Source organism: Notolabrus celidotus, chromosome 19, assembly GCF_009762535.1.
Source record: "Notolabrus celidotus isolate fNotCel1 chromosome 19, fNotCel1.pri, whole genome shotgun sequence".
NCBI lineage: Eukaryota > Metazoa > Chordata > Actinopteri > Labriformes > Labridae > Notolabrus > Notolabrus celidotus.
The window spans coordinates 4,389,785-4,414,957 of NC_048290.1; the positions used below are offsets into that span (position 1 = coordinate 4,389,785).

Consider the following 25,173-nt stretch of genomic DNA (forward strand, 5'->3'; position numbering starts at 1 on the left):
GTGCAACGTTTAAGGACTCATGAATGGAAGAGAAATGTCACCGACTGCACCACTTTCCATGATTAGAGCTGAGGTCTGTTCTTTGTTGCAACCCTTGCTGTGAACTGACCAATCAGAATCAAGTACCTAAAACAGCCGTTGTAACCTCCATTAGTGACGTATTTAAATTGAGAATAGTACAGGAAATAAAAGGATGTGGGCTCCATAGAACAATGAGTCAGACAGCTTTAAATATCAAACAAAGTTGAATTATTTCAAGCTTTAATTTTGATAACGGCTGCACAGTCACACTGAGAAGTGATTCCCCTGCTGGCTATCACAGATCCTGTTTTACATCATTAAACTGAGATATTTAATCTCATTAAGAACACTGATAATCCAGGATGATCTAATTCATCACTGCACTAAAAAAGGGCTCAATATTAGGATGGATTAGCTGGTCCTAGATTACAAATATGGGATTATTTAATTGTAGATAATCTTAGTTTAGCAGTCTCACATCAAAGTAGTGATGCACATAGTGATGTGATGCCTTCAGGGGACTCTGAGAAGACTTCTTAGAAACAGTCAGGAAGACTTTCACATGAATGTCTACCTTATTTAATCAAAGTAAAGCAGAGGGGATGATTCAGTGTCATAAAACGTGGATAGAAAAGCAAAGATAACAGAGAGTTTATTAACATTTATGCACATTTACATCATTATTTTCAGACAAAGTGATTTATATTATTCACAATTCATTTTAAAATACAGTTTAATCCCACGCAGGGTTGCAAAAAGAGAGTGAAATATGTCAGCGTTAAGAGCAGAATTTCACTGTTGGTCCGTTTATATCCAAAATAAAACAAGGTCAATAAAACTCCTAGCACTCATTGCTCGTGAACGGGCACACCACACACACTTGTGCGATGTCATCATACTCGTACGTCCTCTTCAAGAATGTGTCTGTGAGTCTCAATCCAGAGATACTCTAAAAGAAGGAGAAGAAGATAAGATAAGATGGAGGGAAAGGAAGTTTGTATCATAAAGAGTGTCAGTCTAAAAGTCTGGCTCATACCTGCAGACCCTGGACGGAGGAGAGGAGGATGAGGGGCAGGGAGAGGAAGGCTGCAGGACTTAGTTTGCCCAGCTGTCGCCCTGATACGCCGCACCAGTGGATTGATCTGGTGTTACACATCTCCAGCACCAGGTCCATGGTTCTCTCACTGCAACACAGGGTTGAGAAAGCTGGTTGTAGCTCATGAATCAAATCATTTGTAACAGAAATAGAGAAGAAAATATTTTTAGACTGACCTGCAGTTGGTGATTTTACAGATTATTTCAAAGGGCTCTTCAAGGTTGACGGTATCAGGGATCATCTCTAAGGACAACCGGATGTCTCCGTACCCTGGAGCCTGAAAAACAAGGATAGAACATATATTAATATAAAGCTGCGTTTCCACCTAAAACACCAGGAACTTTTTCTCCCAGTAGCACTTTTTATGGGGCTAAATGGTTCCTCCTACTTGCTGCAACTACTTGACCAATCAGAAATGTAAAGTGCATCAACGCCCACCCTCAGAAATTAGTTCTTAAGGGGCAGGAACTTTTCAGAGTAAAATGAAGTTCCTGGAACTTAATTTAAACCCTGGAACAAGTCTTGAAAATGTCCCTGAGAACATAGATGAAGAAACATGATACAAAAGGACATCCTGATACCATTCTCTGCAGCTGGCTGGTCTGTAGCCTCCCTCTCTCCCCGAGGTTGGTCTTCCATACGATGTCCAGCTTCCCGATCACCGTCACTCCTTTGATGATCCCGGCCTTCTCTGCGTACTCCGGCTTAGGCTTCAGGCAGTACAGGTACTGCCGTGTGTCCATGGGCTGCAGGTAGGACATCTTCCCGAATGTGGACTCTCTGGGAGCAGAAAGTTACAGACTGAGTCCCACCATTCATTCACCTTTAAGAAGACTACACAGAAACACAGAGATGCTCTTACCCTTGTTCTCCATACACCACCGTGTTGAGCTCCGTCACATTGTACATCATGGACGGCTCCAGAGAAACCTTCTCCATGAACATGGGTGAGGTTGTGATGTTCTGGATCTGAGCCTCGAGGAACACTTCATCTGTCTGGAGCCGATAAATCAACAGTCAAACTAATATGTTTCCTCTCAGCTGAGTAGATGAGCTTTTTTCTCCAAGGCAAACTGAGCAACACATCAACTTCATGATATTAGGAAGTGTTAGGTTTAGTGAAAACCTACTGCCTTAAAGAACAGGGTCACATTTTTAAAGTCTGTCGTGTTTAAGAGGGACTGGTAATGGTTATTTCCCCCGTGTCTATACTGGGAATTAAGAGATACCTCCCTTTTCATACCAGAAATAAGGGGATTAAATCCACAGCTGGATTATAATTGGCTAATAAATTTAACTTCAGCTTTAATACAAGGCTTAAACACGTCTAAGTTAAGTCACTTTCTATTGCAAAAGCTATCTCTAGGTACTAGGAACCTATAAAGGAACTCAGGGGGAACTCAGTAAGACTGGATAGTGGTGCTAATAGCACCAAGATTTGTCTATAACTTGGCCTCACTAAGAGCCAAGAATCCCGCTCTGCAGCTCTGTGCAGTTTGCTCTTGTTTTGCATCTGATTGTGGAAATGAGCTGTAAGCATCTCTACTCAAGAGCTGCACAGAGCTGCAGTGTGCTCTCTCACACGGGACTTCCACCAGATCTGGAGTGTTTCATTCTGAAAATTAACCAGGTGTTTTAATTTTGTTTTGGTTCCTGACTTCCTGTCCTGCTCCATCTACTCTGTTGAGATTGAAGCGTCGTGATCCGGCATCCAGCAAAAACTGAAGTCTTGCGTCTCTGATCTGGAGGGCTCAGACCTGCCGGATCAGAGACACAGCCAGAACGCAACGGAGCGGATCCAGTGGAAGTTAACACATTGACTAGAATAGAAACCTATCAGATCCGTGCCGTGACGGATCGGAGACAGACCTGACACGGACCTGACACGGATCTGACACAGATCTGGTGGAGGAACTCAAGGGGAATTCAGTAGGACCAAGAATTGTGTATCATTTGCCCCTGTTGAGTGCAAACACGCCCATTCTGCAGCTCTGTGCAGTTTGCTCTTGTTTTGTGTCTGGTTGTGGAGATGAGCTGTAAGCATCTCTACTCACTGCTGCACAGAGCTGCACTGTGCACTCTCATCCTGACAGAACTCAACTCATGTCCACATGTATGATGAGCTGGATGAGGAAGGGAACGGTGCATCAACACTTCGGCATAACTTTAAAGTTGCCGTTTTTCTTACTGTTGTGATCCAGAGGGGACATAAGTACTGAGTTAATTTTCCTGCACTAGACAAAGGATACTTTTTTTTTTGAGACAGACTTAAAAAATGTGAACTCATCCTTTAAGCTACTCTTGAGGTGATGTGAGAGTCATGTAGTGAATTACATTTAATATTCATTAAACTTCCTGAATTCTATGAAGTTGCTCAGTGAACCTTTGAGGACATTGTTAGTAGAAGTGCTGACCCGCAGAGTGTACAGTAGAGGTTGCACGACAACGTTTTTTAACAAGTCATACAAAGAGGTGAACGAAACATCAACTAGTTCTGTTCTTTATTCATAAACGGGGGTATCTAAGGGAGCCTTTACTCCTGCACCAGAGCCTCTTAAAGGGGGTTTGATTACTGTTCTATTCTCCTTTGTCTTGTTTTGTTTGTAGTTAGTTTTATTTATTAATAACAAATGTGGAGGCACTTAAAAGAGGCCTGGAGGCAATAAGCTGCTACTCTTTAGACCTACTGCTTCTGAGCAGCGGCAGATTCAAGTCCTGTGCATATATAAAATACACTGTTTTGTCATCTTTCTTCTATAAAACTTCCCTCCCATGTCACGCCTTGGTGTTACTATAGGGCTCTTTTTTTTCCTTTAGGCAACTGGTTGATGCTTTGGAAAAGAAACACTCAGTGCAACCTCTACGATACAGTGAGACTGGATGAGAGAGAAGCAGAGATTAGTTCATGCCTGCAATTCATCACGGAAGAACTGACCAGGAACCATTCGGAGTATTTTTCATATCATCCATGTTAAAGTGAAATCACAGAGCTTAGCGTCTCTGCTCCATGCAAAGCCATTCCAAAACAATCCCTGAAACCTCATCACACCTCTCGCAATCATAGACACGGTTTATTATCAGTAAAGTAATCAGGACCCACTGGGAGGTGATTGGGATAAAAGGGTAATTTCGTAGAATCATTAACAATAACAGCTTCGTGGGGAATTTTAAACATGCAGCCTATTTGGGGTCTTAATGAATGATGTGAAATTGCTCCAGTAGATCCCTATAGCTGACCACAATGCAACAGGCTGCATCAGAGAGTTATTCAAAGGGGATCACATTTTAAGAAAGGATCCCAACAGACCAACCTTCTGGTTCAGGTAAGACCTTTCAGTTCAGACCAAAAACAGCTGATGCATGAACCACAAACACTTTCTTTGGCTGTAACAGAAGTCACGGGTCCACTGCTGCCTGGTCCAGTCACTCTGATTGTGTTGTTGGTGTTTTGCACAGCTTGTTTGCAGCGCAATATTTGTGTTTGAGACCTTAACACAAAAAAACTCCAAGCAGCAGTGGAAAAGCAACACTATGTAACGTTATCTGCAATGGAAATGTTCATTTTAATGTGAAATGTAACAATCTCTGCTGCCCCATGACTGTGGAATGCCCTCCCAGACCACCTGAGAGCACCCCAAACTACAGACTCCTTCAAAAAAGAACTAAAAACCTCTTTTGAAGGGAATTTCCCTAGTTTTTTTCTGCCCTCACCTGCTGCTTTTATCTGTTTTATTTAACTACACTGTTTCAAACAAGTGTCTGCAATTTATTGTCTGTTTTTAACCCTGTTTTTACTTTTTCTTGTTCCAGTGATGTGTCATGTAGCACTTTGAGATTTGTTTCTGAATGTAAAGTGCGTAACAAATAAAATGTATTATTATGATCATCATTAATTAAGCAGGTTTATGTTTTATCCTTGATATTACTGCGTCCTGCAAAGTTGCTAATAAGGACCTGCAGGGAGATCATGTGTCTTGTCTACCTAGAGAGAATCAGATACACCATCAGAGGTTACACCAGGACATTTTTTAACACTTGGCAACCGTTCATATCCTATGTTGAAAACATGGCAGCTGCCAACATGACTCTGTAATGCCCTCTTTACTTTTTCATTCTTATTTCTATATAAATGTATATATTTTAGTTTTTTTAATTACCCATATATTTATATTTTTTGTGTGTGCGTCATGTCTGCGTGCTTATTGAGGATCTAGTGCTGTGGGAAAAGGGAGTAGGACATGTTTGTTTTTGTCTGTGACTGTCCTATGTTACTGTTGTTGTTTTCAATGTAAATGTTTTTTGTGACTATATCTGAAAAATAAAAAAGACTTTGATCAAAAACATAAGGAACTGCAATCATGGAGGCGTTACAGGGGTCATTTTATTTAGCTGTGTAAATAAATAAATTCTAATATCAGAAACATCATCTTTAAATTAATATTTGTATGTTCTTGTTTATGTCTTTAGTTGGTCTCTGGGTAATAAGCAGATAATGTATGGTGAGCAGGAGGTTATGAGAATTAGAATCCACCCCTTCCCTATACACTACCAGTCAAAAGTTTGGACACACCTTCTCATTCAGTGGTTTTTATTTATTTTAATTATTTTCAACATTGTAGATTAATACTGAAGACATCAAAACTATGAAATAATCTGGTTTTGCCATAATCTGGATTACAACAGTAGTCAAATAGGGCTATCCATTGTGTGCTAACCCTACCTCTGAACAACACAACTGATGGTCTCAAACACATTAAGAAGGCAAGTCATTCTACAAATGAACTCTTGACAAGGCTCATGTTAATTAGAAACCATTCCAGGATACCACTTCATGAAGCAGACTGAGAGAAACCATTCCAGGAGACCACTTCATGAAGCGGACTGAGAGAATACCAAGAGTGTGCAAAGCTGTCATGAAGGAAAAAGGGGGCTACTTTACAGAATCTAAAATATAAAACATATTCTGCTTTGTTTAACACTTAATTCCATATATGTTCTTTCATAGTTTTGATGTCTTCAGTATTAATCTACAGTGTTTCAAATAACTAAAATAAATACAAACCCTTGAATGAGAAGGTGTTTCCAAACTTTTGACCGGTCCTTTCCTTCTCTTCTGCTTTCGTTCTCACGTTCTACGTATGGCTCTAAAGGAGGTTCATCTTGCCAAGGAGCTTTCTAAACCAACAAGAACTTTGAAGCCAAATTCATGATCATTATTCCAGTTAAATGAATAAATAATTGTCAAGCTGCATCCTGTTGATGGCTCGGTCCTTGCCAGTGAAAGATCTGTTGTCAGCTCTGATTTTTACATTTGCAGCGTCTCCAAAAGAAACACGGTAATAATGATTTAACTGATTAATCCAGCATTTTTTTTTTTTTAAGTAATTTTTGGGGCAATTTTGCTTCATCACACATGACAGTTAAAGAGAGACAGGAAGTGAAGGGAGAAGAGAGAGTCAGGGGAGACCTGCAGCAAAGGGTCGTGGCCGTGATTCATACCAGGGACTGCTGGGACGAGGTCTGTGTCCTCTCTGCTGGAGGGTTAACAGGCAACCTGACACAGAACTTTTCTTAACAAAGTCTCAAAGTGTTTCACAAACACTTTACAGAATCTAAAATATAAAACATATTCTGATTTGTTTAACACTTTTTTTGTTCATTAAATAATTCCGTATATGTTCTTTCATAGTTTGATGTCTTTGGTATTAATCTACAGTGTTTCAAATAACTAAAATAAATACAAACCCTTGAATGAGAAGGTGTTTCCAAACTTTTGACTGGTAGTGTACATCATCTCTTACATAAGTCGAGGTTGTCAGTTAAAAAAGATCAAAACAGATCAGTTTCCTGGAGTTGTTGCAGCCGTTGCAGCTCATTTTAGCTTCTCAGGGAATCTACTGGAGCAGCCCCAATGGTTTACACCCATTAGAAATGAAGACCCTGAAGTCTGTAGAAACAGGACCCTGGTTTAAAAATACCAGATCCCCCCTTCAATTTGCCCGTGTCATCAAACTGTTAACTTCATCCATGCGGTACAGTTATTTCAAAGGGGGTAAAGCTTTCGACCACCAAAGGTCATACCTGCAGTGTTACATAATCATTAGCATCTAAACCAATAGAAAATGAGAGCAATCATTATATAAACTCACAATCCCCATGATGATAATCTGCTATGGAATCAATTCAATCCTCACCCACCAAAGTTTAACACCGCACACTTCAATTTAAAAGTCAAAGCCCTGTGTAGGATGAGCTTGCAAGAAAGCATGAGCGTCCAAAGAAAGGGCAAAAGACAAGACGATGGAAAGTTCATGTGGAGGAGTCACATGTTAAAGTGAACATGGGCACGTTACTTGTTTATCTGTAAGTATTCTAGAAGGTCTTCATAAAGCACATCACTTTCCATTCTTCTACTTTGCACCTTTCTGTTGGCCCCGGAAAGACATAAAAAAAAGTCTGCTGCACCAAAAAGGATTAAGAGAAGCTAATGCTCAGCAATGAGAACAGAAGGAACAATTACCACAGAACTGAGGTCACTCTAATGGAGAAAAAAAATACAAGACATTATAAAACAAATGAGGTTACATGCTTGAGACTAGAGCTGGGCGATATTGCAAATTATTTTCACATCAAGTCGATTTTGATAATTGTCATGATAAATAACAAATCATTATTCCATTTAGATTTAAAGTCAGATTTTTGCTCCTGAGTAAAAGTTAAAGACGGTTTGTTAACTTGTGTCTGGATTTAGTTTCCTGATAAGTTTCTTGACGCTGCTAACAGGAAGCAGGTCTTTAATGTAGGATGAGATTTTTGTGAAGTTTAAAGCTGCTGTGAGGAACTTTTGTTTTGTATCGATTCTGGCGCTCCCTTGTGGCCAAAGTAATACCTCTTATCTCTTGTCGTATACATGTAAATGTAGTGTTTTCAACAAAAACCTCATCCTGTTGTCTTTTAACAGTCAACTTTATCAGGCAATGTGATTAGTTTCTATGAGAACAGTCAAATAAAGGCTGTTTCTGAAGCGAGATGTCCATTAGCTTGTCTGACACCTACCCCCTCAGGGCAGCTTCAGGCATTAAAAATGACAACAGAGAAGGTGTCAGTGTTGTTGCTGGTGGTCTTGTTTGCTATTGAAGGTCATAAAGAGGCATCAGTATCATTTTTAGTCTGTTTCTCAGCCAGTTAAAAACTCCTCACAGGGCCTTTAAGTTTGTAGATTCTAGTTTTCTCAGGTTGTGTTAATTAGTAGGGATGGGCAATGAATTTTGAATATTCATTCACATTGTAAAAATGGAAGAGTTACTTTGAATATTTTCTCATTTTAAAAGTACAATTTTTCATCGTTTTTCCCGGTGCCTGGTTGTATTATGGTATTCCCGCCAGACGGTGGCGATAGAGCGTCTTAAAGCTGTTTGCTAACCGCATTAAATAACAGAAGAAGAAGAATGCTAACTGCATTAAATAACAGAAGAAGAAGAATGCTAACTGCATTCAAATGCTTTCTGTTTCTGAATTTCACACCACTACACACGTTTTTCAAGAGACTGAGCATGGCTGTAAAATATAAACACACTCCACACCACACAGACGAGCTGTTAATGGGACAGGTGTGTGTGTGTATGTGTGTGTGTGGGGGGGGGTTGACTATTCAAATAATGGTCGAACAGATGGCAATGATTACTGAATAGTATTTTGGCTTTAAATGCCCATCCCTATTAATTAGCATAATTTGATTTAAAATTTAGAACAAAGAAATATCAAATTGTGTACGGTGTATCAGTTTATAGAGGTTTTTTTTTTTATAGTAATGCACTCCCCTGTAAGGTTACCAGGGATTATGGGTGGAGTGATATTGTTTCCCACAGTGCAGTGAATGCATCATGGTCGTTCGGTGTTTAGATATACTACGGTCATGTTGGACATTAGACGTGTTCAAAATGCTCAGCAGAAATTGTCTCCATGCTCTTCTTTCACCTACATCCTGAAAGTTAATTTAATGAGGTGTGTTAAGTTAATAGGTAAAGCAGAGTCGACACAGTGTTAGACTAATGACTCTGCATTGAGCTCTTAGGTTTTGAGTTTTCTTCAGTGTCGCTGTCTTTAAGCCCCGCCTACCTCTAACCTTGCGACATGACTGGCTGTTCAAAGCCTTCTTCTTCTTTCCCTTTCCAGTGGTTGGACTGTGTAATTACAGGTTTAATATATCTAATTTTATCGAACATTTGTTATATTTATATTGAGAAAAATTGCATCACAATAATTATCTGTATCTAATTATCGCCCAGCCCTACTTGAGACGATGACAATGAATATTTGCAGACAGCTAATATCAAAAGCTACCGGTGAAAATATGGGAGAAGGGAAAAGCTTGTTGCATCTATGAGAAAAACACTTGATCTCCAGTGAGTGAAACAGAGATACTCTAACAGGATATGTTCCTGATTTAAACCTGGACCGTATTTTTACTAACACTGGGGTCTGAATGACTGAAAGGTACAAAAAAATGGTTGCAGAATTTCTCCCGTAGCTCTCTTTAGCTGCATTACAGGCTGTGACTGCTGCACTGTAATCTTTTACTGCAAATAACCGGTCAAAGTACGTCTGCTGAAGTCATGTGTTTGCAGCCTACAAACTCAGATTATTATGATACTGTCTCACAATTATTAAGAAATCAAAATGTTCCAAGTGAAATATTGTTTTTGTTTCGATAAGATGCTTTTTGAAACCAGAAACAGACACTACAAATTCTCTTTAAAGCCACCACACTCAATTTAGTCAAACTGATTTTAACTTGCAGAACATGCAGGTTGCTGATCCACCACTGTAATAATATTATTATTATTATAAAGATCATGTCTTATTGTGGGATAGGACAGTGAGAAGGGTCAGACACAGGGTGGAAAGTGCAGATTACATGTTTCTAAAGGTCAGGGGTGGAAGTTGAACTGGAGGCCGCTGCCCTGTCGCCTCTATACATGACTGGCATGATTTAACAGCTGAGAGAAACCGCTGCCTCAGCTGTCACGCACTGTTAGATTTTATATTATTGAATTAATCTGATGTTTGTTTGTTTTTAAAGATTGAATTTTTACACATTACATATAAAAGATCAATGTAAACAATTAAAGCAAGTGATGCTTTTTATAAAAGAAACACAATAAGTGAATGAACGAAAAAAGAAACCATTAACAATAAATGATAATAATTTAAAATAAAAGATAAACAAATAAAAAGGAAAATAAATAACAGTGAAACTGTAATAAGATGCATAGGTTAATATTTAAAGGATACATAAGTGGAAAATGTAAATAAATAAATATATATATTAAAAAATAAATAAAAATAAATAGAATCTGATGTTTTAAGATGGGATAGCTTGGATCCATCAGAAAGCAAACTAACCTGAGCTGATAGAGATTTTGAGACTTTTAAACCTAAACTAAAAACGTATTTATTCAGTCTTGCTTTTATGTAGGGTTTAACAATTGTATTACTTACTTTTACTATTATATTGGTTTAAATGTTGCTTTATTATTTGATTGTTGCTTAATTTAATTTTACTTTTTTTTAATCATTTATTTATTTATTTAAATGTATCTACTCAGTTTTATTGATATTTTTAGCCTTAATTGTATTTTCAACTCTTATCCTTACCCTTTTTAATTTATTTATTGTAACTACTTATCTTCTTAATATCAATTCAATGCTGTAAATTATTTTAATTCCACATATTTTGTTGTTGTCGGTGTGCATTAGTCTCTATTTCAAAATCAATTTTTGTTTTTAATATGTCTTGCCATATCTGCTTCTTGTATTCAATCGCTGTAAAGCACTTTGAATTGCATTTGATTTGTATGAAATGTCCTCTATAAATAAATCTTTACTGATTGATTGATTTTTTTTGTAGAGTCTGGTAGAACGAGCATGTAATGACTTTTTCTGGTTTCTAAAACAGGAAGTTTCCTTTAAACTAACTTTTCCATCTCAGTCGGGAGATTGAATTTAAAAATAGGACTCTTTGAAAGTCATGAGAAGCACTTCTTCAGGCTGCACTTTGATCATTTGCATTTCCAGTGAAACATTACGCTGCACACATGCAGGAAGCTGAAGCAACCTTTGTACCTTTCAGTCATGCAGACCCCAAACATCATTAAAATAAGGCCCAGGTTTGAAAATCTAAGTCCCCCTTGGTGAGGATCTTCCTGGAGGTGAAGGGTTTTCCTCTGACTCCTGTCTCGTACTAACTGCCCCTGTCAGCATCTTGAAATGTCCCTTTGAAATGAAACATGATAATGAAGCATGTCATATGTGCTACAGTAAGAACTTGCATGTCATACAATACAGTTCTTCTATTTGCAGAATGATGTAGGAAATGTGAGTGCGCAGACTGTGTATGTTGACAGCAGCACTTGATCACCGTGGTGTTATCTGAGAGCACTTCACTTACCTCTGCATTGTAGAACTTCGTCTTCACATCCAGCGGCTTCAACACCTGATTCAAAATAGATTGAAAGCTGAACGCTGAAGTTTTCTCACACTGCGGCTCCATTACGGCAGAAGTAATATTTCCATGCACAAATGTCTAAATCAGTCTGGAAATCTTCGCCTATGAAGAGGATTAAACAGGTCTTGCTAAAGGGAAGGGAATAGGATTACAGGCGGTTCACAAACTCAGGACCAAAGGCCGCTGGGCGCAGACTCCACAGCCTCGCTTGGTAATTGCTTTTGCTCTGTTGAAGCTACCTGTGACATTTCTCAGGTCTCCTCCAAGCGTACACGTCGATTTACTGCTGTCATCTAATGAGAAAAGTCAAATATAACTCACCTGGAATTTGAAGAACTTCCGGAAATAGAGCTTTTCCCCGTAGTGAGTGGTGTAACTGACGGCACAAACTAAGCTGCAAATTGAAAGAGAGGACAACAGAGGTAAAGGTTGTCCGCAGGTTGTTTTGGCGCAGGTGAGAAAAACTGCAAAACAAGGTGTTAATCTCACTTCCTATCATGTCCAACATGTCATGCACCTCGAATAAAGAGAGGAAGATGTGCATTCCTTTGCCTCATGTAATCAAAGTTCATCTAAAGTTACATTCTTGATAAATTCATCCTTTAAATGTTTGTTGGGCTCATTTCTGTTGTGCAAAATAAGTAAGAAAAGGTCATCTTTATTTCCTTTATTTCCTTTACAACATATATATTTTGATTTGATCACTTCAGGATGGCAATTTTGACGAGTCATGTTTAACTCAAGGGGTCAAATGTACCAGCAGGGCGTATGAAGGGGTCTGGCCTGACGTCCGACTCAGAGCTGAGCACCAGTTAGGCTTCAGCTCCTTATTGTCACACCTGGGTGTAAATGTTACACCTCGGAAGGAGTGCACAAGTCTGTAAAGTCAGGCTAGTCTGCCTATTTTAGTTAATCAAATGAAAAAGTAACAGACCTTTTAAAAATGTGATAGCAGCCTGTCTGGATTTGAGGATGAGTGATGAAAGTGTGTCAAGATGAGAGAGAGTAATGTGTGATCCGATCTGACACTGCTCAGACAGTCAGCTAATGTTTTAAGTTTTGTTTTTTGTCCGTCTCTCTCTTCAACTACAGTGTGTGTCAGGTTGTGCCGCAGCAATGTCCTCGTCCTGCAGGTGATCATCGCTCTCAGGTTGTGTGTGACTGAGGCTGTCAGCTTTGAGCTGTCACTTACGTCAAGTCCTGAGAAAGTGGAGGAGTTCTCTCCAAATATATTAAGGATTACGCTGCTTTGAAGGGACTGTTCTGAGTACAGACCTCCCCTGATTCAATGTTGATAACTTCTGTTTGTTTTTGTTGGTGTAGATCAGTTTTGCAGTGAGAGGGTTATTTTTGAGGGGCATTTTTCACCTTTATTGATAAGACAGCTGAAGAACCTGATCTCTGCTACAAGGACTATAGCCTCTGTATATGGGGTGTGCTTTTTCTGTTAGGCCACAGGTGCCTTGTGAGAAGGTTTTTATGCTCTGCATTCAAATCTATGAGTGTCAGTATTTCACTTTCTGTTTTTTCTCTCTTGGTTTGAGTGATCCGAACCTCCTGCGTATGTTTTCATGTGTGTGAAGTGTGCTACTCTGTAACACCACACTGCTAATCTTCATTTGCATGCACAAGATGAGACTGGGCGCAGCTATGACCAGTCTTGGTGCACTCTGTCTAAGTTTGAGGGAAAGAGTTGGTCATAGCTACGTCTGACATGAGAGGTAAGACCAGCTTAGTTTTCTCCTGGCTGGTGCACTCAGCCCCAGGTGAGGAGAGTGAGGCCAACAGAGTGTAGTGACACCAATCACAGGGAGCCTCCAGCAGGTACCAGGGAACTGACTGTGTGAGTCCTGAGCATACTGGTTGGCTTGTTTGCAGAGTACCTTTAGTTTTATACAGTACCAGCTTTTTAGTGTGTGTTTGTAGCCTGAATAAGTCCTGCATGCGTGTTCATCCTTTCCTCTCACACTGCCTGCCCTCCACATGTGCAGCGGTAGATTTCATCAGTAGAAAACTCACATGTGTGTTCCGATTTCTTTGACTTCGTGGTGAATGACGTCATCGATGCAGCATTCAGGTTTGAGTTCAGATACCGCAGAGTTTGACGCCGAGAGGTTGAGTCTCTGCGAGCTGGTCTGTAGATCGGCCTGTGCAGAACCACATCGTGAAGAGGTCAGTGAAAGCAGGAGTGAAGAGTGATGAGAGCTAAGCTTTGTACAGCATGTAGATCCTGCAATGAGGCTGCTTCCTCAAAGGTATAACTTTAAACAAGAACATGTTACATTGTTAGAGACTGTCAGCCAGTTTCAGAGTGAGGTTTGAGCTCACTCTGCTGGACAAACTGCAGGATGACACCATTTCTAAATCTCTTAAACATATCACCCCATTTTGGATAATGCATACCCAACTGATATATCAGTCAGGCTCGATTAAAGATCAGAATTTATGAGGTTTCTTTTTCTGTATTTTTACAGTCCATACCTTTACAAGAATGTCCTTCACGACCTGGTTGCTGTCGTTGTGCACGCTGATGTAACTGGAGAAGGTCTCACCCAGGAAAATATTTCTGCAGGACGCAAAAAAACATAGAACAATAAAAATAGACTCATAGAAACTCTTCATACAGACTTGTTCATTTGACACATGTAAGCTTCAGTTACCCAAAGTTCTGCGGTAACGTGAGCATCTCTCCCAGCATTAACGTCTCTGCTCCTTTGATGGTGGACGGGTCCTCCCTCATCAGCTGAGCGAACAGATCCCCTTTAAAACAGGACACACGTTTATATGAGTGAGACTTCATGAGGCTCATGTTTCACTGAGAACAGCAGCACAGATCAAACATTAACACACAGCTTAACACGATGTGTGTTACAGCTTATTGTGTGTGTGCCAGGAAGACATAAACACCGGCATTCAAAACAGACTGTTATTAAAATACTGATGTTTATTATTGTATCTAATTATAATCTTTATCACCTTCTATTTCATTTTTAACAGATCTCATTATTAGACTCTATTCGTCTTCTATCTTTTAATCACAGCTCTTATCTATAAAGATGTTCATGTGAAGGTGTTGTACGATTCAAGGCTACCTATAAAGATTGTTAATTTCATGGCACAAGTCATAACTAATAATAACTCATAGTAAACTAGGTTTTGTTATTTGATTAGATTGTTCTTTTTTATGCACAAACAATTTCAATAAAAACAGAAACAGACATTTGTATCTGAAAATATCCAGTTGGGTAAATGTATCTCCTCAAGGGGTTTGTTAAAGGAACCAACCTGACCCTGACATCCCAACATGAACCCTTCAGATCCTGACGTTGTCACCAGAGTGATGCTTGTGCTTTTGTTGAGGAGAACATTAAAAGTCTTCTTATCATAAAAAATTAATTGAAGGTGATTTGTTTCCATTTACTTTTAAAACTTCAAGCGTATAAGGACTAACCTGACTCAGGACACTGTTTAGAATCAAATTTGACACTTTAAAGACCCAAACAAAAACAGAACAAACAGAGGTATGTGATATTTGAGCATAAATCCAAAGTTTAAAAGGTTTGAGGTCTTTTGCAAACCTTCAATCTTGTAAGTCGCCTCATAATCATAGTTTTTCCCTTCAAACTGTTCCCTGTTTTTTTCATCTTGAAGCCAGATTTCCCTGAATTTGCATTTTCTCTTCTTCTGTTTCTGATTTTTGAATGCTCTCATAATACGCTGCCATAAATGCTCATAGTAAAATGTCATGTGAAGAAGCAAATCTACCAAAAAAAGAATAATAGTATAAAAAGAAAAATCATATAACTCTAGACTAGATGGTGTAGATTTGATCAAGTATTCAGAAATGTTTCATTGTTTCATTCCTGTGAAATTTGAGACCTTTGAGAAAAATAAGACTTTTTAAAGCTGCTGTGAGGAACTTTTGTTTTGTATCGATTCTGGCGCCCCCTTGTGGACAAAGTGATACCTCTTATCTCTTGTCCTATACATGCAAAAGTAGTGTTTTCAACAAAAACCTTATCCTGTTGTCTTTTAACAGCAAACTTTATCAGGAAATTAGATTATTTTCCATGAAAACGGTCAAATAAAGGCTGTTTCTGAAGTGAGATGTCCATCATCTGGTCTGACACCTACCCCCTCAGGGCGGTTTCAGGCATTAAAAATGACAACAGAGAAGGTGTTAGTGTTGTTGCAGATGGTCTTGTTTGCTATTGAAGGTCATAAAGAGGCATTGGTATCATTTTCAGTCTGTTTCTCAGCCAGTTCAAAACTCCTCACAGGGCCTTTAAGATATTTTTAGAACCTTTTTAAAATTGTTGTGTTTTTTGTGATCTACAGGAACTCAACAAACCTGCAGTTTTTTTTTAATTAGAGTTTTTTCCTTTTTATTTTTTTATTTTTTTCCTTCACAGTATTTTTATTTTCTGCATTTTGGAGACTTCCTGATCTGTATTTAGTTCCTCCTTTTTCTTTTTTTTTAATTCTTTCAAATTTTGAACCTTTAATTTTGTTATAATTAAATAGATTTAATCCTGTTTTATTGCTCTTTGTTTCTACACTTCATTCAAATACTCTCATTCACCCACATTGCTTCTTACTCCGATCGTCACTACGTTTAGTATTCAAAAAACACAGGACAAGATGTATAGCATCCTCTAAGTGCTGGCACCTACTAAGAGAGTATTAATATATTCAATGCATATCTGTAAATCTGTTGTTCATGGTCTATGATGCGAACACTTTCTGGGAAGCATGAGGTTTTATAGAGGTGTGAGAGTATTCGAGCATCAGAGGGAAAACACTGGACCTTTGAAGATCAGGTGTCAAAGCCTGAAGTCTGAACCACAAAGGTTTTCAATGGGATCAGATTTCAGTCCTTCTGGGCAACAGGTTGGAAACATACATCCATCTCTAACAAGATCACGAACACCATGACTCACACACTCCTCTGTCTGATGCTCAGGCATCTATTCCTGTTGTTAATTACAACACAACAACAACAACAACAACAACAACAACAAGTGGATTGCTTTGTAGGCGGTTAAAAGAGAAACACGATCGCAGAAATACAAACGCTTTTACGTTCCTGTCAAATTGAAGCGATTCATCTTTGTGCACTTTACCTCCTGCCACCGCTCACTGCGTCTCTCTTATAAATAGCGATGCTACCCAGAAGTGTCAGCGTGATTTATGGATTCTAAGGATTCAGTTACCGGCACAGTGTACACATTTTTCTGAGCTGGATGGCACAGGAGGAGAAACAAACACGGGGACTCACAGCAGTGGGTCTGTCTAAACGTAGGAGCCGGATCTGAGAGGGCTAATCTGAAATACAGATGTGTGGACGGCTTATTACATTTAATCTGCCTTTCTTCTTGTTGATTTGACACTTTATGCGATTTACTCTCAAATTTAAGTTTGTTTATGTGTTCACATGAAATTGCAGTGATGAATTCTTAACACTAAAGTCTGCCTCAGCACAAAAACTAAATTTAATTACTCCTCTGCTCTCTGTTAAGTTTTAATGAGTTTTTACGACGTCTCCAGACACTTCCTCTCGCTGCTTCACAAACATGAACTGTTCTCGGCCTGTAAATGTCGTCTCCCGTCTTCACTTGAAGCTTTCTTATGTCCTGAATTTCTTATTTCCTCTTCCTTGAAAGTCTTATTTTGAAGAGGCGCTACTGTCACAGAAAGCAGAAGCAAAGCTGTGAGCCGGCTCTGCTCTTCGTCCTTGAGTTGCTTCTCTTTGAGGAAACTGCTGTGAAAAGTTTGCATTCGTTAAGAAACGTGTCTCCGTTAGTGATCAGTTGTGTTTTTAAGGAGACTTTCTGAAACTTTTTGCAGAGTCTGGCTGTCACTTCAACAACACAGGAGGAGAGGAAGGAGTCACTGAATTAATCTGTGAGACAAGAGCATGAAAAGTTCAGTTCAGTTGCTTTCAACAACTTGCTTTTGAAAAACAATGAATTAGAGAGCTTCCAAGTTATTTTATTTTAAAGCTTTCATCTCAAGACTTTGACTGGTTATACTCTTCAAAACAAAATCAACTATTTTAATGACATAAAAATAGCTAGAGAGGACCCAGACGCTGACGTTTTCTCTCCTGTAATCTTAAATATGACCTGATGATGACCTTAGTGTCTTGGATGTAGGCAAAGAAAAGCGATCCAGGATTTAGACCTTCAGGAGTTTGCATGCCTCACACGTGTCTGCCTTGGTTTTCAACAGGTGCTCCGGTTTCCTTCCACAGTCTCAAGACATGCAAGTTACATGTTACATAATCCATCCATCCAGAAAACCACTTTTCACCAGCTGTCAGATAAACTTACAGAACTGCTTTCTGTCTGTCTGTCTGTCTGCATTCGATCATCAAACAGTAAATCAATCAACACAATCAGATCACTCTAACAAGACCATGATGCTTGCAAACTGTAATGACATCATGATCCTGCAGAAACATGTATAAACAATAATAAAAGGTTCTTCCTCTTCTGCTTTAGGTCTGTTGATTTCAGAGAGACTAACTCAGGTGTAGTGTGTGAGGCTTACCTGGCAGATCTCTGTCTTCACATGTCACCGGCAGGTTTGTGAAGAGTGTCGGTTTTGTTAACCGCATCACTGCAAAGAAAAGAGACATTAGTTGGTTATTCATACACAAGTAGTTCAGTATTGTAGATGTTGTAATGCCATAACTTGTAGTTGCTCTGTTAAGCCAAAAGCATGCAGGTTTTCATTTTTTTAGTCATCAGGCAATCATCTATTGTAGTTTTTTCAGTTATGTACAGTAGTTCTGAGCAGAGACTCTGTTTGCCAATGACAACAAGTTGATTTCAGGTGTTTTCTCGACATTCCAGCTTATCTTTTTTCGGAAACAAAGTTGTTTTTCTCATCATAACACTTATTTTCTTGTAATAACAGGATGAGCTTTTGAGAAATCTAGAAGACAGAACAATATACTGGTCACTGAGATGGGCCAGACCACAACATGCCAGGCTGCCCTTGTTTCCACCAATGAGCTACGCCTACTTCTATGTTTGTTTTGTGATTTTGCAACTCTGAGGGTGAGGCATTACCAAAGCACATGGATGCATGTTCACTTAAGGCTTCTGTACTTGCATAAATATAGGTTCTGTTTTATTGCAATGAAACTTTCTAGTCAAAAATGCTGCAGTGACTCAGTTTGTGGGGACTTGGATTGTGACATGGAGAGTTGTGGTTCAAGTCCTGGATTGGATCACAGTATGGTGACTGGAAGTTGTTGCTGAAGAGATGCTGAAGTTGTTCCAATCAGCAGACTCATTTGCTTCTCCCTCACTCTGACATCCCTCCATTAGTGCAGGTCTATTCGATCCTGTTTGTGCATATGTGTGTTTGTGTTTCTGGTCTATTTGTGTTGCCTGTTCAGTAACAATGTGATAAAATTGAAACTCAGCTTTATTTATAGAGCACCTTTCAAATAAAAAAAAGCATGCAGTTCAAAGAGCTGAGTGACAGAAAACAATAGAAATGGGTGAAATAATAAAAGACTGAAAGAAGAAAGAGGATGGTATTCTTAAAAAATACAAAAAAATTAAATAAAGTAAATACAGTAAAATCAAAAATAAGTAAGAAAATAAAGCAACATAAAAAATCAAGATCAGATAAATACAAGAAATAATTAAGATGAACAAATATTGTTAAAAAAGGATTCTAATAATGCAAAAGCAGCTGAAAGTGTGATATGAGTGTTTGATTTAAACTCATTAATGATTTCAAGTTCAGCAGTTATCAGTTTTTAACCAAAAGTTACAACAAAAATCTGCACATAGCATCTTAATGTCCTTAAAATAATGTGTTTTGGCATTTATTTGATCTCTTAAATAAACCTTGTGTTCATGTTTTAATGGGTACAAAGTTTTAACAACAAGGAAACTGACTGAAGAGCTGCATGACACACAACCTTACATTGCACAGACACTCAGATACACAGGAAACTTCTTTAAGTGCAACAAATACAGACATTAAAACTCATTAGAGTAAATATAAGTGGAGTTAACTCGTCTATTTGTCTTAAAATCATCGTTGTTTCTATGCTTTATAAGCTACAAACACAGCAGCAGATAAGCTACATTAACAGCCACAACCTGTATCAAAATGCACCAATATAACATCCAATAATGTAAGAAATATCACCCATTTAAAGTCACATCTGTTAAATAAAGTTGTGTTTGCTTATAATCAAGATACATGTATTTGACTGTGTTAGCTAGCGCTGTTAACAACATTAGCAACAACAACTGACAGCAGTCCTCTGCACTGAACCCTTTAACGCTTTAAAGTTAAAATATCATCAGTGTCACCGCTTTTTATTCACTGCAAGGAAGACGAAGTACCTTTTAAAGCAAGTAGATGCTCCTGTTTCGCCTGATTTACTTCCATTTTAACGGGGAAATGTTCTTTTAGGGTGAGGTCGGCTAATATGTTAGCTAGATTTTGTGACAAGCTAGCAGGGCAACTTTGACCTGAGAGAGATTCTTCTTCGTTGGTTTATTTTGGTAGCTGTCATTCTGGGAAGCTCAATACCGCCCCTCACAGGCCGGAGTGGATTCTACAACAACAGAGACTAACCTCTTTACTTCTCTTGTTCTTTCTTGTTCTTTCTTGTTCTTCTTCTTCTTCTTCTTGTTCTTCTTCTTCTTGTTCTTCTTCTTGTTCTTCTTCTTGTTCTTCTTCTTCTTCTTCTTCTCCTCCTCCTCCTTCTTCTTCTTCTTCTTCTTCTTCTTCTTCTTCTTCTTCTTCATCTTCTTTGACTCCTGTTCTTTCTTCTCAATTCTTCTCTTTTATTTCATTATTTACTCTTTCATTTTCTTGTTTTGTTCACTTTAATTTCCCCTGTAATATCTCCAAATCTCTCTTGCTTTTTGGACATAGGGATGTTTACACCATGTTGCACAAATACAGATGATAACCTTGTTGACAGCACCATGAAAAGCATTGCCTTGACTTTTCTTGTCAATATTTCTAATATGAATATTACAAAAACAGAATAAAATAACTCAATGTACTTTACACCAAGGGCGATTTTAGAACCATGTTTTTAGAGGTTGTGATATGATATAGTTTCTTGCATGTGTCATCACCATCCGGCTCCCTCTCTCTCTTATTCTCCTCTATCCCTCTTTCCAGACCCAACCCAGTCTCAGCAGATGTGTGTCTAACATGGACCAGTCCTGCTCGAGGTTTCTGCCTGTTAAAGGAAGTTTTTCCTTGCCCCTGTAACTTGCTAAATACTGCAAGGTGCAATGCTCATGATGGATTAAGGTGGGGTCAGACTGAGTCTTACACTGTCTTGGTGTTGGGTCTCTGTTCATAATTTGATATAGAGAGGTCTAGACCTCCTATGTTTGTAAAAGCATCTTGAGATAATGTTTGTTGTGATTGATTGAAAACCTACCAATAAGCCAGTCATTCACTCAACAATAACATCTATTTTCTGACTATATGAGACTTCTATTCACAATAATACCAAATAAATTGTGTTCTGCACCATAAAATGTTTAATAAAATTAAAGATTGAATGTGCTGCTTTTGTAAAGATATTGATATTGAAGATATTAACCATATTTTAACCCCATAGTTTTTACTAATTTAAAGTACTACTTTTTCATATGTATGTGATGAAAATGTATGTAAAAGGTCTGTGTTCTTACACTAACTAACAAATCATCTGTATTTTTAAACCTCTGTGTTTTTTCAGAGAGAAGAGACAGGCAAGCTTATCAAACAGACCCTTAAAAACAGACTTAAAATTAAATAAAATCACACAATAAAAGCTTTCCTGTAAAAATGTGTCTTGAGTAATGACATACAACAAGGGACTGATTCTGCAGAGTCTGATCTCCTCCGGCAGGCTGTCCCAGAGTGTAGGAGCCTTAACTGAAAACGCCCTGTCCCCTTTGGTTTTCAGTCGGGTCCTTGGAACAGCCAGCAGAGCACTGCCAGAGAATCTCAGACTGAGACCAGGTTTGTAGGGGGATAAAAGCTCAGAGATATATAGAGGGGCAAGTCCATGGTGCTTTAAAAGTCAGTAAAATAATCTTAAAATCAATCCTAAAATAACATGGATGACAACAACATGTTTAAAACATAGATTCAAATATTTAAATAAAGATAACTGTAAATGAAACATAAAGGCAATCTACATTGTGTACTATCCTGATGTGTTACCATCTGCACTACACTGACCTCTGCTGGGTTTAGTCTGTATTAACATTATTTATCTGTGTATGAAAAAAGTCACTTCAACAATTTCTACTCACAGCCAAAACGACACAGCTGATTCTTCCCACCCACACATCATCAAGACAAATTTAAGTCTTATTTAACCTTTAAAGACATGCCAGATAGGGAACACTGACACAGCTGGATTCAACACTCATGGATTTGGAGCAACTATATGTGTGAAAACGAAGCCCTGAGCCCCGTCCAAGAATAATTAAATCTGGATCCAGTGCGCTCAGCAGGAGGTAATTCAACATCTCAGAGCTGCCAGAGGAATCTGAGTGTGCTCCTTTGAGGTTTTTTTGGGTGGCTTTTATCATTTAATTATTGTTTATGTTACGCTTATTTTGTGTTACAAACCTTGTCTAATGAGCTCTGGGAAAGTCGAGTCCTAAACAAGATTACAGGGAAGATGATGATATTATAATCACGAAAACTACATCGTTTATTGCTTAATAACTCTTGTTTTTTTATTTTTTGGTTGAATATCAATGTTGGATTCCAAATCTTTATACTGCAGCCAACTAACAAAGTGTATTTAACATTATAACATGCCTTTCTGTCATTTTCCCTCATAAAAAGTGGCTTTTTACACACAGGGGGTCGTTATAAATGAGTTAAAGCCTCAGTGGAGGGTTTTTCTTTTTTCTTTACTGGTGATGAAACAAGCTGCAAATAACAGTGTGTCTCTTTATGAGTGACAAAAGCAAACAAGACTATCAATGACAGGACTGACAATTTCCATAATTACATGTGAGAGGGGGGAGGTGTCAGGTGAGACTACTAAAAGCCAGGGGCGTGTCCAGAGGGGTGGCACGCACTGCTTTTACGAGGGCATGATGAATTCAGCAAGGATGTACGAGGTATCAATCTGTCTATAAGGGGCACTAAAACAGACACAAATAGAAAGTGGGTCTTTTAATGCAGGGCCTATTGGGGATTGACTCGTTTTAAGAGCCAGCCTCAAGTGGCCAATCCAGGAACTGCAGTTTTTGGCGCTTTACTGTTAGCTTTATTTTTTTTCCCTTGGAGGTCATAGCTTGGAAAAAAACAGGATGTTTTCATTTTGTTTTGGTGCCTGACTTCCTGTCCCGCTCCATCTGTCAGCGCGGATCCAGTGGAAGTTAACACATTGACTAGAATAGAAACCTATCAGATCCGGTTCTGTGACGGATCGGAGATGGACCGGACTGGACACGGATCTGGTGGAATTTGATCGTAAAAGCTGCATGCACAAACTGTCTTCAGTTTGAGTGTTAGTCAGACCTCTGCAAACACAGGCTCCTCCAATCCCCTCAATGCAACACAACAGCATGTTCTCTCTGCCAAACACTGTTAGGGAAACACTAAGGTGAATGTAAGGATATATGCAAAGCAGGAGGACTTTAAAAGCAGCACACACAAAGAGAGATAACAGCAATAAGAACTCCAGTACACTGAAAATATTGAATTTGCAAGTTTATTTCGACGTGCACTCGACAGCAGCACAATGCAATCTTCCACTGTGTCTGTGTGTGTGCAGAGAATAATGGTTCTAATCTACACGTCATACAGCAGCACAGTAATCGGAGCACTCAGCACCATGTTGTTTATGAGCATCTTGGCACAAATGTTTTCATCGTCTTCGTCCTCCACATACACGGACAGGTAGTGCTGAGCGTCCCAGGGCACGTCCTGTGTCTGAGAGGCCAGCACGCGCACGCAGGCGGCATCTTCCCTAAAGGTGAACTTTTTACCTGCAGGGAGAACAGACAAGTTCTTCTCTTCGTCGGTTCCAGACTGAGAGGTTATGAAGGCGTCCATCTCCAGAGCTTTCTCTCGGACGAACACTCGGACGTTTCTTTTGCTGTAGTTGCTCATCTGGCAGGTGGTGCTGGTGTTTCCCATTTTGTTAGGGCAGGTTTTGAGTCAGGTGTTTGGACAGGACTGAGAGTTAGTCTTGCTTGAGGCTGTAATTTAGAATAAAAAGAGACATTCCTCAAAACTGGGTTTTAAATGAAATTGCTCTGCATCCAAGGCCAATTCACAATTCTTTAGAGCCGATTCAAACACACACTTCTTTGTTATTTAGGATTTGACTTCCAAGTGAGATCATAAAAGTTCCCCTCAATGGGAAGCAAAGATGCAAAGTATTGAAGCTATGAAAGAGACTTGGCTATGCTACTGACATATATCTCCTTGTGAATGCATCTGGTTCTTCATAAAGTTTAAATTTGAGACATTAAAAGTGTCCAATACAAGAAATAATTCAATGATTTCACACACTAAACCCAAACCAGTTCACCAATAAGATTACTGTTAGCACTTTTTAAACACCTGGTCTCTACATCACACAGAATGAGCTCTTACCTGCTGCTTCAGCGTCGGTGATGTGAAATGATATCCATCCTGTCTTGACCTCAGCGGGGTGTGTGTTCTGGACTGAGTCTGATTATATGCAAAAGACAGTTAGCACAGTTAACACAGGGTAATATACTGTTAGACCTGCTTCAGAAGAGCAGAGACAATGTGATATCTGTTACATGCAAGTCTAGGACCTCACTTAACTTTGAGACAATATTCATACAAGTTATAAACATCTACTTTAAAAGTTAGAGCAGAGAAAAGGTGACAGGTTTGGAAGTATTTCTTTAGTTCTGTACTTACAGTTTCTGTACTTACAGTTATCCATCCTGCTGGACTGCAGGGAGCTCAAAGCTGTCAATCAAGGTGTAAGAGAAGTGCTATTCTTTTGGTCTGCTAAACTAATACCCACAACATTTAACCACACACATTATTTCTACATAGCTTTCTGTGAATAGAGCAACTGTAATGACTGAATTCCCCCCCCCCCCCTGGGATAAATAAAGTATTTCTGATTCTGATTGACCCAAGCGGCAACCTCCTGTCTAGAAATATGAGTCAATGCGGAAGTGTTAAAAGCTGCAGTTCATCAAGGATCCGCTTGAGGCTGGCTCCGGAAGCACCGGAAGTCACATACACATGAATGGGAAAAAGACGATCTTTGCAGCATTAATTAATATATTTACAGCCTGGTACAAAAGATGAGTGTAGTCTGAATAGCTCATTTCACGATGTCCTCTCACTGTGAGGGGGTGAATTTTATTGAGATTACTAGTCTTCCAATGAGAGGCACAGCTGCCTGCAGGAACACTGCAGCTGTTGGCTAGGAGGCTCAAAGCCCGCCTCACTACGTCACACTGGCTCGACAGAAGCAATATGGCTGCCGTTCCCGATTGGCTTCAAAACAGCTTTCAGAAACAGATGGGTGACGTCACGGATACTA

General features: G+C 39.0%; 1 protein-coding gene and 1 long non-coding RNA gene across 3 annotated transcripts; both read right to left on the reverse strand.

Moving 5' to 3' along the window:
* Nucleotides 1-648: 648 nt before the first annotated feature.
* On the reverse strand, nt 649-20,155 carry trappc13 (trafficking protein particle complex 13). Of its 2 annotated transcripts, XM_034710228.1 has the most exons (13): nt 20,000-20,155; nt 18,177-18,245; nt 14,285-14,384; nt 14,106-14,190; nt 13,644-13,771; nt 11,946-12,018; nt 11,568-11,612; nt 7,638-7,655; nt 1,980-2,113; nt 1,699-1,897; nt 1,294-1,394; nt 1,058-1,205; nt 649-970 (listed from the first exon to the last, which is right to left on the reverse strand). In XM_034710228.1, exons 1-13 carry the CDS (start codon nt 20,043-20,045, stop codon nt 863-865), a joined length of 1,254 nt encoding a protein of 417 aa, XP_034566119.1. In that variant the 5' UTR covers nt 20,046-20,155; the 3' UTR covers nt 649-862. The 2 variants fall into 2 exon arrangements, with proteins under 2 accessions (XP_034566119.1, XP_034566121.1); XM_034710230.1 differs by lacking the exon at nt 7,638-7,655 and having other exon boundaries at nt 20,000-20,154.
* Nucleotides 17,093-18,030, reverse strand: LOC117831511. Its single transcript, XR_004635009.1, has 2 exons — nt 17,761-18,030; nt 17,093-17,526 (listed from the first exon to the last, which is right to left on the reverse strand). It is a non-coding gene; the product is annotated as an uncharacterized LOC117831511 (long non-coding RNA).
* Nucleotides 20,156-25,173: the final 5,018 nt, after the last annotated feature.